This window comes from Macaca mulatta, chromosome 16 (genome assembly GCF_049350105.2).
Source record: "Macaca mulatta isolate MMU2019108-1 chromosome 16, T2T-MMU8v2.0, whole genome shotgun sequence".
NCBI classification, from domain to species: domain Eukaryota; kingdom Metazoa; phylum Chordata; class Mammalia; order Primates; family Cercopithecidae; genus Macaca; species Macaca mulatta.
Genome location: NC_133421.1, coordinates 51,516,741 through 51,531,722, shown reverse-complemented (window position 1 = coordinate 51,531,722; position 14,982 = coordinate 51,516,741). Strand labels below are relative to the sequence as shown.

The 14,982-nt window shown below is 37.4% G+C and overlaps 1 protein-coding gene across 1 annotated transcript in view; it reads right to left on the bottom strand.

Annotated features, from left to right (window-relative positions):
- The window catches only part of HSF5 (heat shock transcription factor 5), a 58,184-nt gene that overhangs the window by 30,316 nt on the left and 12,886 nt on the right, over positions 1–14,982 (bottom strand). The window contains exons 3-4 of the mRNA XM_015119150.3: positions 5,526–5,620; positions 1,129–1,650 (exon numbers count right to left, since the gene is read on the bottom strand). Coding sequence (XP_014974636.1) covers positions 1,129–1,650; positions 5,526–5,620 — 617 coding nt within the window. The remainder of the gene's footprint in view (positions 1–1,128; positions 1,651–5,525; positions 5,621–14,982) is intronic.

Sequence of the window (14,982 nt, the reverse complement as noted above, 5' to 3'; positions counted from 1 at the left end):
GAGCTTGAGACCAGCCTGGCCAACATGGTGAAACCCCGTCTCTACTAAAAATACAAAAAATTAGCTGGGCGTGGTGGTGGGCACCTGTAGTCCCAGCTACTCAGGAGGCTGAAGCAGAAGAATCGTTTGAACCCAGGAGGTGGAGGCTGCAGTGAGCCAAGATTGCACTACTGCACTCCAGGCTAGGTGACAGAGAGAGACTCCATCTCAAAAAAAAAAAATTTTTTTAATTTGGATTTTTTTGGGTATTATTTTAAGGGGTACAGGTACAATTTTGTTACATGGATATACTGCATAGTGGTGAAGTCTGGGCTTTGAGTAAATAGTGTACAGTGTACCCACTAAGTAATTTCTCATCTCTGTTCCCCCTCCCACTCTCCCACCCTTCCACATCTTCAATGTCTCCAATGTCTATTCCACATTATATGTCCAGTGTGTACACATTATTTAGCTTCCTCTTATAAAATGACAACAGGTGCTATTTGACGTTGTTTCTGTGGATATACTTTTGATGAATTATTCTTACTAATTATTGAGAATTAAAGTTTATTCATTTTCTTGTAATAAACTAGTGGCAATAAAGGAATTAGCCTTTACCTTCTGCTTTAGGAGTGCAGATATTAGTAAGGAAATTCAAACACAGTATGCTCACAAGTTACAGTTCAATGATGCTGTAATAAAGTTAGAAAAGACCTCCAACCGTCTCCTTACCTCTGTGCTACAAATGGCTAGGAAAGTCCTCATAATGTCTGTCAAATAAACCATCCCTCCTGGGTAACAGAATTATCGGCCAGGCATATCTAATCTATTCGAATTAAGATAGGAAGCAAAAACTCAAGGGATGCTTATAACATGAAAATAAGCTTCATACCACAATGCTCAATGAGACAACCTCTCTTTAGAGGTTGACTTCAGACCATGCATAATACAATGAGAGGATGCTTAAGGGTTAAGGTAACTTCTTTCTGAATCTTTTGTGCAGAAGCACTGGGACATGATCCTCCTGGAAACCATAATGAACTAGTATTAAACTCAAATAAAATCTGAACAAACTCTCCACTAGAATAATCTTTAGCAGAAGTACTAGGTACTTTGAGCTTTATTAGGATTTTTTCTTTGCCCCCTTACCTGGTGTGTGCTGAATGGTGGCCCTTCCTGCACAAATACTACTGAAGATGGAGATGGATTATGATTTAGGTGCTCCTTCAGTTTGACATGAGCTTGCTGGATGGCTGCAGATTCCTGTATTGTGCTATTTTCAACAGGCTGAGCTGTGTGGATGGTATAGATGTACTCAGGTGACTGTGGTAGAGAGCAGGCAATTGCTTGTTCTGTTCCAACCACAAAAGACATAATATCTGAGCCTACAGGAGTAAGTGGCTCCAGCTGGCTAGCCTGACTTGCAGAACATGGATTGCTGTTGTTAGAATTAGCTAGAATGTGTTGGCCTCTGTTAGATTGAGATGTTGGGCACTGATTCTCAACAGGCTCCACCTTTACCATCTCCAATTTAGGGGAGGAATGCAACTCATCTACTATCTGAAAGACAGCCTCTAGGTTTACTTCTGTCTTTTTATTTTCATCAGTAGTACTGCAGGGCCAATTGGAAGGCAAAAATTCAACTGGATAGGAGGATTGCATTGAAGGATTCTGGGAAAAGAAAAAATATAACTGTTTGGATAGAAAATCAAATATGAGATTAAGGAGGAAAGCTACAATATTTAGGCTGATGAGTGCTAAACATAAATAGATTAAACTTAAAGATCACTAAGAAAACCTAGACACGAATCTACTTTTCAGCAATAGTAGCTTCAAATCTACTGTTAGCATTTACTTAGTATGTACTACATGTCAACCACTCTGCTAAGTTTAACACTTCAATGGGTCAATAATTCTTAGGGTTAAACTATACAAAATCAAAAGCTATAGTACCCAAATACCTATTTGCTGAGAAAGCTACTATACACCAAATTCTTCCATAAAAGCTGACAGACAAAAACATAATTTGTATCTATCATATACTGTTTTAGGAATGCAGTAAGGAAATTTCAAACACAGGATGCTCAAAAGTCTACCAATCCTTCTACGGATTCAGGGAGTGGTACTAATATTCTGTTCCAAATAATATGGGGAAAAATGGATGGAGTATCAAATGCCCTTTGTTTCCTGGGATTATTTATTTTTAATAATAAAGCAGGCCGGGCGCAGTGGCTCAAGCCTGTAATCCCAGCACTTTGGGAGGCCGAGACGGGCGGATCACGAGGTCAGGAGATGGAGACCATCCTGGCGAACATGGTGAAACCCCGTCTCTACTAAAAAGTACAAAAAAACTAGCCGGGCGAGGTGGCGGGCGCCTGTAGTCCCAGCTACTCGGGAGGCTGAGGCAGGAGAATGGCGTGAACCCGGGAGGCGGAGCTTGCAGTGAGCTGAGATCCGGCCACTGCACTCCAGCCTACGCGACAGAGCGAGACTCCGTCTCAAAAAAAAAAAAAAAAAAAAAATAATAATAATAATAATAATAAAGCAATAGACTAAAATGGCTGTTGCTTTTAGATTTACATCTTTAAGATATATTCTCTTACATATACTACTTTGCAGAGAGTAGGCATTTAATACATGTTTGGTGATAAAGATCTGTGAACATAAAATACAGAAGAATGATTAAATAAAACATGAAATGAATTGATGTTGCCCAATGAAGAGCTTCGCACAGAGTAGGCATTCAATAAATGTTTGTTGATTATATCAGATTATAAACAGATTATATCTGATACATCAGATTATAAACTTAAAATACAGAAGAGCTATGATTAAAGAAAGTATGCAGTGAGTTGATGTTGCTAAACACACTCATTAACAAAGATTGTCAATGATTTTTGGAAGGCCACTAATGCCAAATAATGTAAATTCAAATGGTATAAGCACTAAGTGACTATAGCCAATAGCAGCATTTATTGAGTTATTACTATGTGCCAAGCACACGCAAAGTGCTTTATATAGATTTCATCCAACCTTCAAAAGAGCCTGGTGAAATGTGATAATCTCCATTTCAAATGATAAAACTGAGGTCCAGAAACTTCCTAATTTACCCAAAGTTACAATGAAATAACTGACAGAGCCAGGTTTCAAGCCTAGGTTTGCCATACTCAAGAACTCTTGCTCTTAAACATTACAACGTACTGACCGTGCACGCACGCTCTCACCCATACCTACAGTCCAACTAAACTAATTGCATTTATTTTCAGGTTGGAATCTGAAACACCTTCCCATTTTTCTATTTCAAAATTTTATGTGTGCTTATCTCTATTTTCCTATGATGAACATGTATTGTCTTCTTTTTTAAATTTTTTGTTTTGTTTTTGAGACAGAGTTTCACTTTTGTCACTCAGGCTGCAGTGCAATGACACAATCTTGGCTCACTGCAACCTCCGCCTCCCAGATTCAGGCGATTCCCCTGCCTCAGCCTCCTGAGTAGCTGGGATTACAAGTGCCCACCACCACGCCCAGCTAATTTTTGTATTTTTAGTAGAGACAGGATTTTGCCATGTTGGCCAGGCTGGTCTTGAACTCCTGACCTCAAGTGATCCACCCACCTCAGCCTCCCAAAGTGGTGCTGCGAGTACAGGCATGAGCCACTGCGCCTGGCAGATTTTTTTTTTTTTTTTTGGAGACAGGGTCTCACTGTGTTGCACTGACTGGAATACAGTGGCACAATCATAGCTCACTATAGCCTCAAACTCTTCAAACTCCTCAAGGTGGGAGGATCGCTTGATCCTTCCACCTCAGCCTCCCAAGCTAGGATGAAAGGTACACACGCCACTACACCCAACTAACCCACCCTCTCTCTCTCCCTCCCTCCCTCCTTTTTCTTTCTTTCTTTCTTTTTTTTTTTTAGAGATAGGCTCTCACTATGTTACCCAAGCTCATCTCAATTTCCTGGCCTCAAACAATCCTCCCACCATGGCCTCCCAAAGAGCTGGGATTTTAAGGCATGACCCACCACACATGGCCATATATTGTCTCTATAACAAGAAAAGGCCTTTATTAAAATGTTTCATTTAGCATACAACATAATCAAGATATAAACACTGTCATAGTATCTCCAGTATGATCCAGAGAAGAGAGTGCCTGGACCCACAAACAAGAGCATCTAACTGTGGGATAGGTGTGTCCCTCCAGTGAAGATGAATGGACTGGGATATCATGCTTGATCATATCAGCCATGAAAAGGGCCAGCTAAGTCCCCTTGACCTCATCCTATACTTTTCAAACAACAACCTGATTATAATTTGACTTCCTATGTAGATTTTTCTCCAAAAAAAAAAAAAAAAGGAATGTTCTTTTGAGTACCCTAATGCCACTAGTAAGATATTCTCTTAAGAACTGAAACTATCTTGGCTAGATGCTTATCCAAGGCAAACACGCAATTCCAATCTTTAGCAGTTATAGCATAAAAATACAAAGCATGGAATTTAAAAGTATCCTTAAAATAGCTATATAAAACATTTAACTCCAAGCAAGTGTCTCCTAAGAAATAATGAGAAGATACTTGGAGTAAAAGTTGAGCATCCTTAATCCAAAATTCCAAAATCCCAAATACTCCAAAACCTGAAACTTTTTGAGTGCTGGCATGACACCACAAGTGGAAAATTCCAGCACAAAAGCACTTAACACAAACTTTGTTTCATGAACAAAGTTACAAAAAATATTGTATGAAATTACCTTTAAACTATGTGACTCAGGTCATACCCTAAGATATCTCATTATGTTTTTGCAAATATTCCAAAATCTGAAAAAATCCAAAATCTGAAACACTTCTAGTCCCAAGCATTTTGAATACGGGATGCTGAACCACTTTGGTGTTTACAACATATGGGCTATGGATAAAGGGGGCCACCGTTTAAATTTCTCATTTTTGACATTTTTCTCCTTTCTCCTTAAAAAGAAAAGTCTAATTATCTGTATCAACTTGGAAGAATCTGTCATTTGATGACTTATGTACTTGTATAGTTTATCTGGTATTCATTTTACCTTGGAAAAATCCAGAACAGCACTTTTTAAAACAACTTGCAGCAATAATGGGAATGTTCTAGATCTGTGCTGTATAATTCAGTAGCCATAAGCCATATGAAACTACTGAGCACTCAAAATATGTCTACTTTAAGTATGGAATAATTTTTAAATCTATTTAATTTTAATTTAAATAACCATATGAAACTATTGAGTACTTGAAATGTGGCTAGTATAACTGAGGAATTTTTAAATTTCATGTAATTTTAATTAGCTTAAATAGCCACATGTGGCTAGTAGCTACTATACTGAACAGATCTGGCCTAGAAGAATTCTGAGATATTATTTATATCAATTCTCTCTCCTTTTTTTTTTAAGAACTGAGAAAACAAAGCCCATTAATCCACAGCTTACTTCTGGTTACTCATTAATATAAAATTACACTTTGAAATTTTGCAAGGTTGATAAAATCGCACATGAAGTGCAGAGCATGGCCACGGTTGCAAGACTCCTACCTGGAAGTAGTTGCAGTGTGCATAGGAAGAGGCAGTGGGAGTGACACAACTACTTAGAGCATCCATGTGGGTAGGAGAACAGCACTGTAGCACAGCTGGAACAAATTCAAACACAGAAAAGCCATCAACCACAATACACTTCTATAGCATTCAAGGAGCTCCCCTCTTTCAACCTGGAAAGAAATCCAAATTTGAAGAACTTCCTTTGTATGTCTAACAAAATATTTAGTCCAATTAGGTGGTGTTATTTATTGAAAACAACACAGTAACAAAATAATTTTAAAGGCCTTTAAAAGGTTCATGTCTAATGTCTATTTTTGTAAATGATTTAACACCTAAGCATTTTGTTATCTTTCTAACCATATATTTTTATTGAAAGTAATTTCATTTTATTGAAAGTAGAGGAATATATTGAAATTCCAAAATAAGTATTTCAATCATTTCAACAGTAACCACTATTTGGAGGGTGGAGTGTTTTAAAAGAGTAAAATAAGTACAAAATATTCTCCAAGTGTTCCACCATTAAACAATGCATCGAGTAGAAATGTATACAAAAATGTTTTAATCATTTAGGCAACTGGTTAGGAATGCAGATCATTGAGCCAGACTGCCTGGTTTTGGAGCCCAGCTCCACCAGCCTGGCTTTACAGCCCAGTGTAAATTTGAGCAAGGTTAATCTCTGTGTGCCTCAGTTTCTGCATCCTATTAAAAGAGATAACAACAGAATAATGGGACCTACCAAATATGGTTGTTATGAGCAATAAATGAGCTAATATCCATAAAGAACTTAGAAGAGTACTAGTACACAGTAAGCAATCAATAAGTGTTAGCTGCTATTATTTTAACAGAAGAAACACATTTTCAAAACTTTCCCTTTATAGTCAGGACACTGTGAAAAGCCTGAACTCTTGGTATTAGCAAAGTTACTTACAGATGCAGTCTTAATAATAGGTTGAGTCTGCTTTTTTGTAGAGACTCTCCAGTATAAGTGAGAATCAGTTATTAATAGCACAACTGTGGATTAAACGGAGGATGACGTATGTTGAGCACCTACCCTGTTTCAGGCACAGTAGTAAATGCTTTACATATATTGCCTTTACAAAACAAGTAAACTAAAGCTCAGTGATATTAAGTAATTTGCCAAAAGTCACAAAGCGGGAAGTGACAGAGTCAGTAATTAAACTCCAAAGCACACGCTCTTTAATATACCACAATACAGCCAGGCATGGTGGCTCACTCCTGTAGTCCCGGCACTTTGGGAGGCTGAAGCAGGCGAATCCCTTCAGCCCGGGAGTTTGAGACCAGCCTGGGCAACATGGTGAAACCCCATGTCTACAAAAAATACAAAAATCAGCCAGGCATGGCGGCAAATGTCTGTAGTCCCAGCTACTCGGGAGGCTGAGGTGGGAGGATCATTTGAGCCCAGGCGGCAGAGGCTGCAGTGAGCTGTGATTGTGCCCCTCACTCCAGCCTGGGTGACAGAGTAAGACCCTATGTCCAAAAAAAAAATTGTATATATCTCACAATAATTCCCTAAGCTAAACCCTCTTCCTGAAATGTAACATTTGTAGTTTTACTAGAATTCTACTTGCCAAATATCTTTAAAGGTGTCTTTATCAATAAGGTGGCAACTCTCCCTTTTTATGTCCACATTTTTCATATTTTGAGTGTGCTAATAAAATTACTAATCTCATTATTTAATCTTTAAAGGTAAATTGACCTAAGGATTATAAAAAAAGTAACCAAAATGCTTCCCTATTTCTCCATGAATATTGATTTTTAAAACATCAGAAGTTCATGAAGATACAGTAGAAATAAATATTTTCTCTTTGTATCATGAGGAATTTAACCACTAAATTTTGCACACAGAAAGAAAACTTGAAATAATGGGCAAAATTATAGTTCAGACATAAATATAAAGGTTATTTTTTGGATGACATATTTTTTAACAATTTTGGTGACTTTAAAAAGCCATATATTACTAAGATTGCCTCATAAAATTCAAGTTGTTATCATTTCCAATATAGGTTAGCAGAACAGGTTCTTAGACTTGATCCTTTGAAGGTTATTCAAATATATATATTAAATGTTTTGGATTTGAATTAGATTTCCCAAAGTGTCTGACAGCACAAATATCCTAGGAAATCAACTGAATCCAAATAGCTAAACACCAAGCAAGATCTGCAGAGCTTGCCAAAACTGCAGAAGGGAAAAAAAAAATTCTTTTTCCCCTAGAGTTACAGCAGCTAAGGAAAATCTAGCCACCTAGCGGTAGAGAAAGAGTTGGGAGCTGCAGGTCCATTCCATCAGGGTACCAAAAAGCAGTGTTTTGTTACAAATAAATCAATAAAAGGTGTTAGTTTTATTGTTTGGAAGTTTCTGACTCCATTGGTTACACATTTTGAATAGGTATAAAAATGTACTTTAAAATAAATTTCTCAGAGAAATAAACTACAATATATAACAGAGAATATGTTAATATATTTTTGATAGCTTGATAGCTGAGTTGGTTTCTCAGGAAACAGCAAAAAAGTAAATGTTCTTTAAAGTATCCAGTAACAAATGGAAAGCAAAACAGTACCTGTATGAAGAAAATGAGGACTTCAATAGATTACACTCCAAAAAGATTCCTCAATGGCTATTCCTTACCACTGTAGTCCTATTTTGTATAGTCAACAAAATAGAACAAAGGTATTAGTAAGTTTACTGAATATGAAAACTTAGGCATAGAAATTTGACTATGTGCCTAGTATATGAAAAAATAATCTACTGTGCATTATGAAAGCACTGACATTTATAAAACTTAGTTTATCACTATGTCTTAAGATACATTCATCTGCATAAAGAACTTTCAGTGTCTTCCTGAAGGCAGTGTTCAGTTGAGGCATTAAATTCCGTGTAGAAAGAAAAACTGAAAATAATTAAAAGAATTCCATTTCAGATATAAATATAGGCATTAATGACATTTTCAAAAAATTTCTAAGTAATAAAAATGTTAAGTCAGAGTTACTAAGAATTATTGCTCCTGCTATAGGTGAGGCAAACAAGTTAATGTACTTTATCCTACGGAAGTGATTCAAATATAGAATCAAAATATTTCGAATTTGAATCTACTCCAGAATAGTATAATGTCAACAGTGAGAAAATACCCCATTAATATAAATGCTCAAAAGAAAAAAAACATCATAATAGTATATTTAATTTCAAGATAAGTTCCTACAGCAACTAGAACCCCAGTATCTCCTCATTTATGGTGAGGTAAAGAAAAGGTCTTCTGAGTTTATACCTCAAAGTGAAAGCAGGCATTTGAAAAGATATCTGTACACCCATGTTCACCATAGCAGAATTTACAACAGCCAAAAGATAGAAGCAACTCAGTATCCATCAACAGATGAGTGGATGAACAAAATGTGTTATATATATACAATGGAATATTATCCAGCCTTTAAAAGGAAGAAAATTCTGACACATACTATAATATAGATGAATCTTAAAGACATTAAGTGAAATAAGCCAGTCACAAAAGGATAAATATTATACGATTCCTCATGTAAGGTTCCTAGAATAGTCAAATTCATATATACAAAAAATAAATTAGAGATTACCAGGGGTTGGGAGAAACTATTGATTAATGGGTACCGAGTTTCATTTGGGTGATAAAAAGTTTAGGAAACGATGGTGAGGGTTGCACGATATTGTGAATGTAAGTAGTGTCAATGAATTGTATATTTAAAAATGGTTAAGATGGTAAATTTGGCCGGGCGCAGTAGCTCACATCTGTAATCCCAGCACGTTGGGAGGCCAAGGCGGGCAGATCACAAGGTCAGGAGTTTGAGACCAGCCTGACCAAGATGGTGAAACCCTGCCTCTACTCAAAATACAAAAATTAGCTGGGCGTGGTAGCACACGCCTGTAATCCCAGCTACTCAGGAGGCTGGGGCAGGAGAATCGCTTGAACCTGGGAAGCAGAGGTTGCAGTGAGCCAAGATCGCACCACTGCACTCCAGTCTGGGTGACAGAGTGAGACTCCATCTCAAAAAAAAAAAGATGGTAAATTTACATATTAAATATATGATTCCACTTATATTAGATATTTAGAACGGTCAAATTCACAGAGACAGAAAACAGAACAGTGGTTGCTAGGGACAACCTCTCCACCTCAGGGACAGGTTGGCATTCTCTAATGGGCAGTTAGTGGTTAACAGGTACAGAGTTTCAGCTGGGGAAGATGAAAAAGTTCTGGAGATAGACAGTGGTGATGGTGAATGTACTTAATGCCTCAAAACAGTATCCTGAAAAATAGTTAAAGTGGTTAAGTTTTATGTTACGTATATTGTTTCACAATTTTTTAAAAAGGTAAATATGATTGTATTTTTGCTTAGTTTCTTCTGGCAGAGGACAGAGAGAGATTCCTGGTGCTAAGTGCCTCTTTCCCATAAGCACAAAATGAAGTACTTTCAGAGGAGCAATACAGACTGCCTGAGAACAAGAGGAACAGCACCAAAAACCTCTTATAATTCTATATTCTATATTTATGTACATTAATGTAGGATTAGAAGCCTAAAGATCACACTTATAGAATTTAAAGGTACTTTAAAACAACAATCAGTAACTCTTTTTGCCCAAGGGCCAATTCAGAAAAATCTTAAATGATAGGAGATACACACACACACACACACACATATGTACACACACACATATATATATTTTTTAACCTAGAACTGCATGCCAAGATAGATATTTTCTTTTTTTTTTTCCTTTTCTTTCTTTTCTTTTCTTTTTCTTTTCTTTTTTTTTTTTTTGAGACACAATCTTGCTCTGTTGCCCAGATTGGTCTCAAACTCCAGGCTTCAAGCAATCCTCTTGCCTCTCGGCCTCTGAAGGTGCAGGGTTTGCAGGCATGAGCCACCACACCTGGCCAGATATATATGTTCTAATAAAAATTAAAAATATCACGCGTATCTTGGGGGAAAGCTTATATTCTTATAAATTCTCTTATTTAGCCTTTAAAGTGTTAATGTCTAGGCTTATTTACTTTTTTGAGACAGGGTCTTGATCCGTTGCCCAGGCTGGAGTACAGTGGCGCAATCTTGGCTCACTGCAGCCTCAGCCTCCCAGGTTCAAGTGATCGTCCTGCCTCAGCCTCCCAAGTAGCTGGGACTACAGGTGTGCGCCACCATGCCTGGCTAATATTTTTTGTATTTTTAGTAGAGATGGGGTTTCACCACGTTGGCCAGGCTGGTCTCAAACTCCTGACCTCCAGTGATCCTGTCTGCCTCCGCCTCCCAAAGTGCTGGAAGTACAGGCTTGAGCCACCGTGCCCAGCCTTCTAGGACCATTTAAAAGACAGCTGTTGGACAGGTACAGTAGCTCAGGCCTGTAATCCCAGCAACTCAGGAGGCTAAGCAGTGGGATCACTTGAGGCCAAGAGCTTGAGACCAGTCTGGGCAACAAAGCAAGACCCTAGCTGTACCAAAAAAATTAAATAATGTGTTTTAATTAGCTGGGTGTGGTGGTGTGTGCCTGTAGTCCTAGCTACTTGGGAAGCTGAAGTGGGAGGATAGCTTGAGCCCAGGAGTTCAGGCTGCAGTGAGCTATGATCATGCTACTGCAATCCAGTCTGGTGAGAAAGTGAGACCTTGTCTCTTAAAAAATAATAAAAATAAAATTAAGCACAGCTTTTAAAACACTTGATCCTTTACATGTAAATAGTGTTTAAATTTTACAAAGTCAATTCACATATATTATTTAATTCCTCACTCAAACTATTTTTTTTTTTTTTTTTTTTTTTTTTTTTTGAGACGGAGTCTCGCTCTGTCACCCAGGCTGGAGTGCAGTGGCGCGATCTCGGCTCACTGCAAGCTCCGCCTCCTGGGTTTACGCCATTCTCCTGCCTCAGCCTCCTGAGTAGCTGGGACTACAGGCGCCCGCCACCGCGCCCGGCTAATTTTTTGTATTTTTAGTAGAGACGGGGTTTCACCGTGGTCTCGATCTCCTGACCTTGTGATCCGCCCGCCTCGGCCTCCCAAAGTGCTGGGATTACAGGCGTGAGCCACCGCGCCCGGCTCTCACTCAAACTATTATGGCCACTTTATAGAAAGGGAAATTGAGGCCACATAACATGATATAATCCACTGAAGTTCATATCCAATGATTAACCGCAAAGCTGGGACTAGAACTAGTTCATTCCACTCAATAAATTATGTACTTAGGGCCCATTACAGCAAGAACTATGGTAGGTGTAGGGGGATACAGAAATGAGTTAGAAGCAGCCCCACCCCACAGAGCCCCCAGACTGAACCTCCCACTCTAGCAATTGAAGTACATTCTCTCTACTTGGACAGGGTGAGTCAATAACCCAGAGCAATCACAATGCCACCAGCAGCATACAAAGGTAGATTCCCCTACCAATTGCTGTTGTCTACCCTAGAACTAACTCTGAGGAAGAGATATACCAGACAAAAATTGTCTCAGAAGAAAAACAAAGCTAAAAAACAAAAGACTCTCTTCATGAGAGGCAGGCAGACAGGCAGGCAGGCAGGCGAGCACAGTGGCCAAAAGAACAGACTCTTGAGTCAGATTGTCTGGATTTGTTTCCAAGCCCACAGCTTCCTAGCTGTGCCTCAGTTTCCTCATCTATAAAGTGAGGCTCATTACACTATTTTATAAGAGTATTTTAAGGATTAAATGAGTGAATATTTAAAGAGTACTAAGAACAGTGCCTGGTCATAGTGATTACTACATAAATACGTGTTAAATAAAAAAAGAGATGAAGGGCAGCTACAAATTTACTAATCATTGCCTTGAGTTTAAAACTTTGAAAAAAAGGCAAAGTTGATTTTGAGTCTATTCAGTGTTAAAGAAAAACAATTCTCAATATAGGATTCTATATATAAAGATGATGTATGTTCAAATATATAGTGGAGAACAAGTAAAATTAAAAGGTTTAAAATGAAGATTTTCATAAAAGAGGAAAATTAAATCACAGTTGTAGACCAAAAATAACATCAGAGGAAAAACTGAATTCTAGATAAGGCAAGAATAAAAAGAGTCAACTAATGCTAGATCTACAAAATTTTGCCTTTGAAGAAGTGGTAAGAATGGAAAACTGACACTTAAAGGGAGGAACAACAAACATAAAAAGTAACTCCAGTCTGCTTCTAACGTGAGAAAGAAAAAAAATGATTCCAATGAGTCATTTTAGGAGTTAGTCTGATGGCAACTTTTTAGTTGCAGTGTTTGACTTTACTAGAGAAATTAATAATTTATGAAATGTTATAAAATTCAACATTTACTGGTTATACTATCTGAAGACCAGATCCAAGTTTATTTTTATAACTTTTTTTTTTTTTTTTTTTTGAGACAAGGTCTTGCTCTGTTGGCCAGGCTGGAGTGCAAAGGCACAATCACGGCTCACTGCAGCCTCAACTCCTGAACTCAAGCAATCTTCCCACCTCAACCCCCAAGTAGCTGGGACTATAGGTGTTGCTACCACACCCAGCTAATTTTTCTATTTTTAGTAGAGACTGGGTTTCACCATGTTGGCCAGGCTGTTCTGGAACTCCTGGCCTTAAGTGATCCACCTGCCTCATGAGAATGATACTCTATTTAATTTCGGTAAAGTCATTTGTAATACTCTTAATAAATAAGTACTCACTAAATATTGGTTAAATTGTTCACTACTTTTTATTTCCTTCGCCCATAAGTTGGAGGAATTAAGCACTTGTAGGGTATTTTTATGGCACTTTCTTTTCCATTGCAAGTTTTTCATATTTAATAATAAAACTTTTCATTTATAAAGTGCTTCACAATGTTCAAAGCAGTTTTGCCTACATTATGTACTAGAAGTCATCATGAAATTTCTTATTCTCATAATCTCAGAAACTTTACAGTCATGTCAATTATCCCTATTAAAGAAGACAAAACAAAAATTCAGCTAACATAAAGTTATCTATATACTGTATACTATAAAAATATCAGTGACACTTACTTGTTCTTTTTTTAATGCCTCCTTCCTAATTCTTACCTTAAACACTTGGAGACAACTCCCAATTTATAATTTACATCAAGCTAAAATAAAATATTTTAAAAACACCATGTCCAAAATTATAATAATTTAACAAATAACAGTTCTATAATGAATATTAACTATAATATTTGTAGCGGTGTTAGTGAATAATATATGAGTACTTCTCATAAAATTTAGAGCTAGTAGTTTCCATGAGGATTGCTTGAAACTTGGAATACATTTTCCAGGCTGGAATGCAGTGGCACAATCATGGCTCACTGCAGCCTCAAACTCCTAGGCTCAAGCAATCCTCCACCTCAGCCTCCCAAGTTGCTGGGATTACACGTGTTAGCCACCATACCCGGCCATCTTGTTTTCAAAGATTGTACAGATATTTTGGTTCTTCAAAGAAGTAGCTGGGCAAATATGGGGGGAAAAATTAGGCCTTAACCATTTTCTATGTAACATGGTAAAAAAATTTTTTTTAAATTTCTAATAGGCAAAATGATTAAAAGTGCAAAATCATCCTTACTTCATGTAATTCCCTCCTTTTTTTTTTAACTCCATTCACCAAAAGAGTAACAGCTCTGAAAATCTATAAAACCCAATCTAGATGATTTTAATATCATTAAAGCATTTTGGGAAAATAATCCCTTTCACTGCTATATTTAGGTGCAATGAGCCAATGATACAAGTATACAGTTGGATATTAATACAGCTAGAAAATAGTGAGTACTACTACAAACAGTCACCAGATTTATAACTTTGTTTTGTGTGTACACATTTAGTTTTATTGTAACAAAGCAACTTGTCCACTTTTAACCTTTAAAAACTGAACCTCATCTTTCCAGTGAAACAAAAAGAAAATTTAAAAATAAACAGGAAAAAAATTACAATAGAGAATGTCAATTTCAAATAAGATCCTACAGGCTTTGCTGATTCTCCCATTGAGTGGCAGGGCTCAAGTCATCATTAGGAGAGAATTTATTTTAAAAAGTGTCATCTTAAACTGCAAAGGATGTCTGTCAAATATGACAATTAAACATGCAAAAGGAGAAGCCATGTTGTCAAAATGCCCACTTAACCCACCCGAACATCTCAAACCCACCCTGTGCTGACCTTCTGTAAACCCATTTTTTTAAGGTTTTGTTTTCTGTTTGTTTTTTTTAAACAAGAGAAAGTAGACAGATACATGTTGGTAAATGCCAAATGTCCATATTCACACAGAGACACAGTGTACTCTCTGAGCTGAATATACAGAGAAAGGAGTAAAAAAGCTAGAATTCTGGGCACTGCCACACAGGGGCCTCACACCTTCCAGCTTCCAGCAGAGACAAGGGAGCAGGTTTTTCTTTTTTTCGACAGAGCTCAGCGGTGTTGATTCCACACAGTTTTTGTTCAGACAGGAAGGGATAAAAATGAACAGAAAGGGGTAGAGACTCTTTTCCC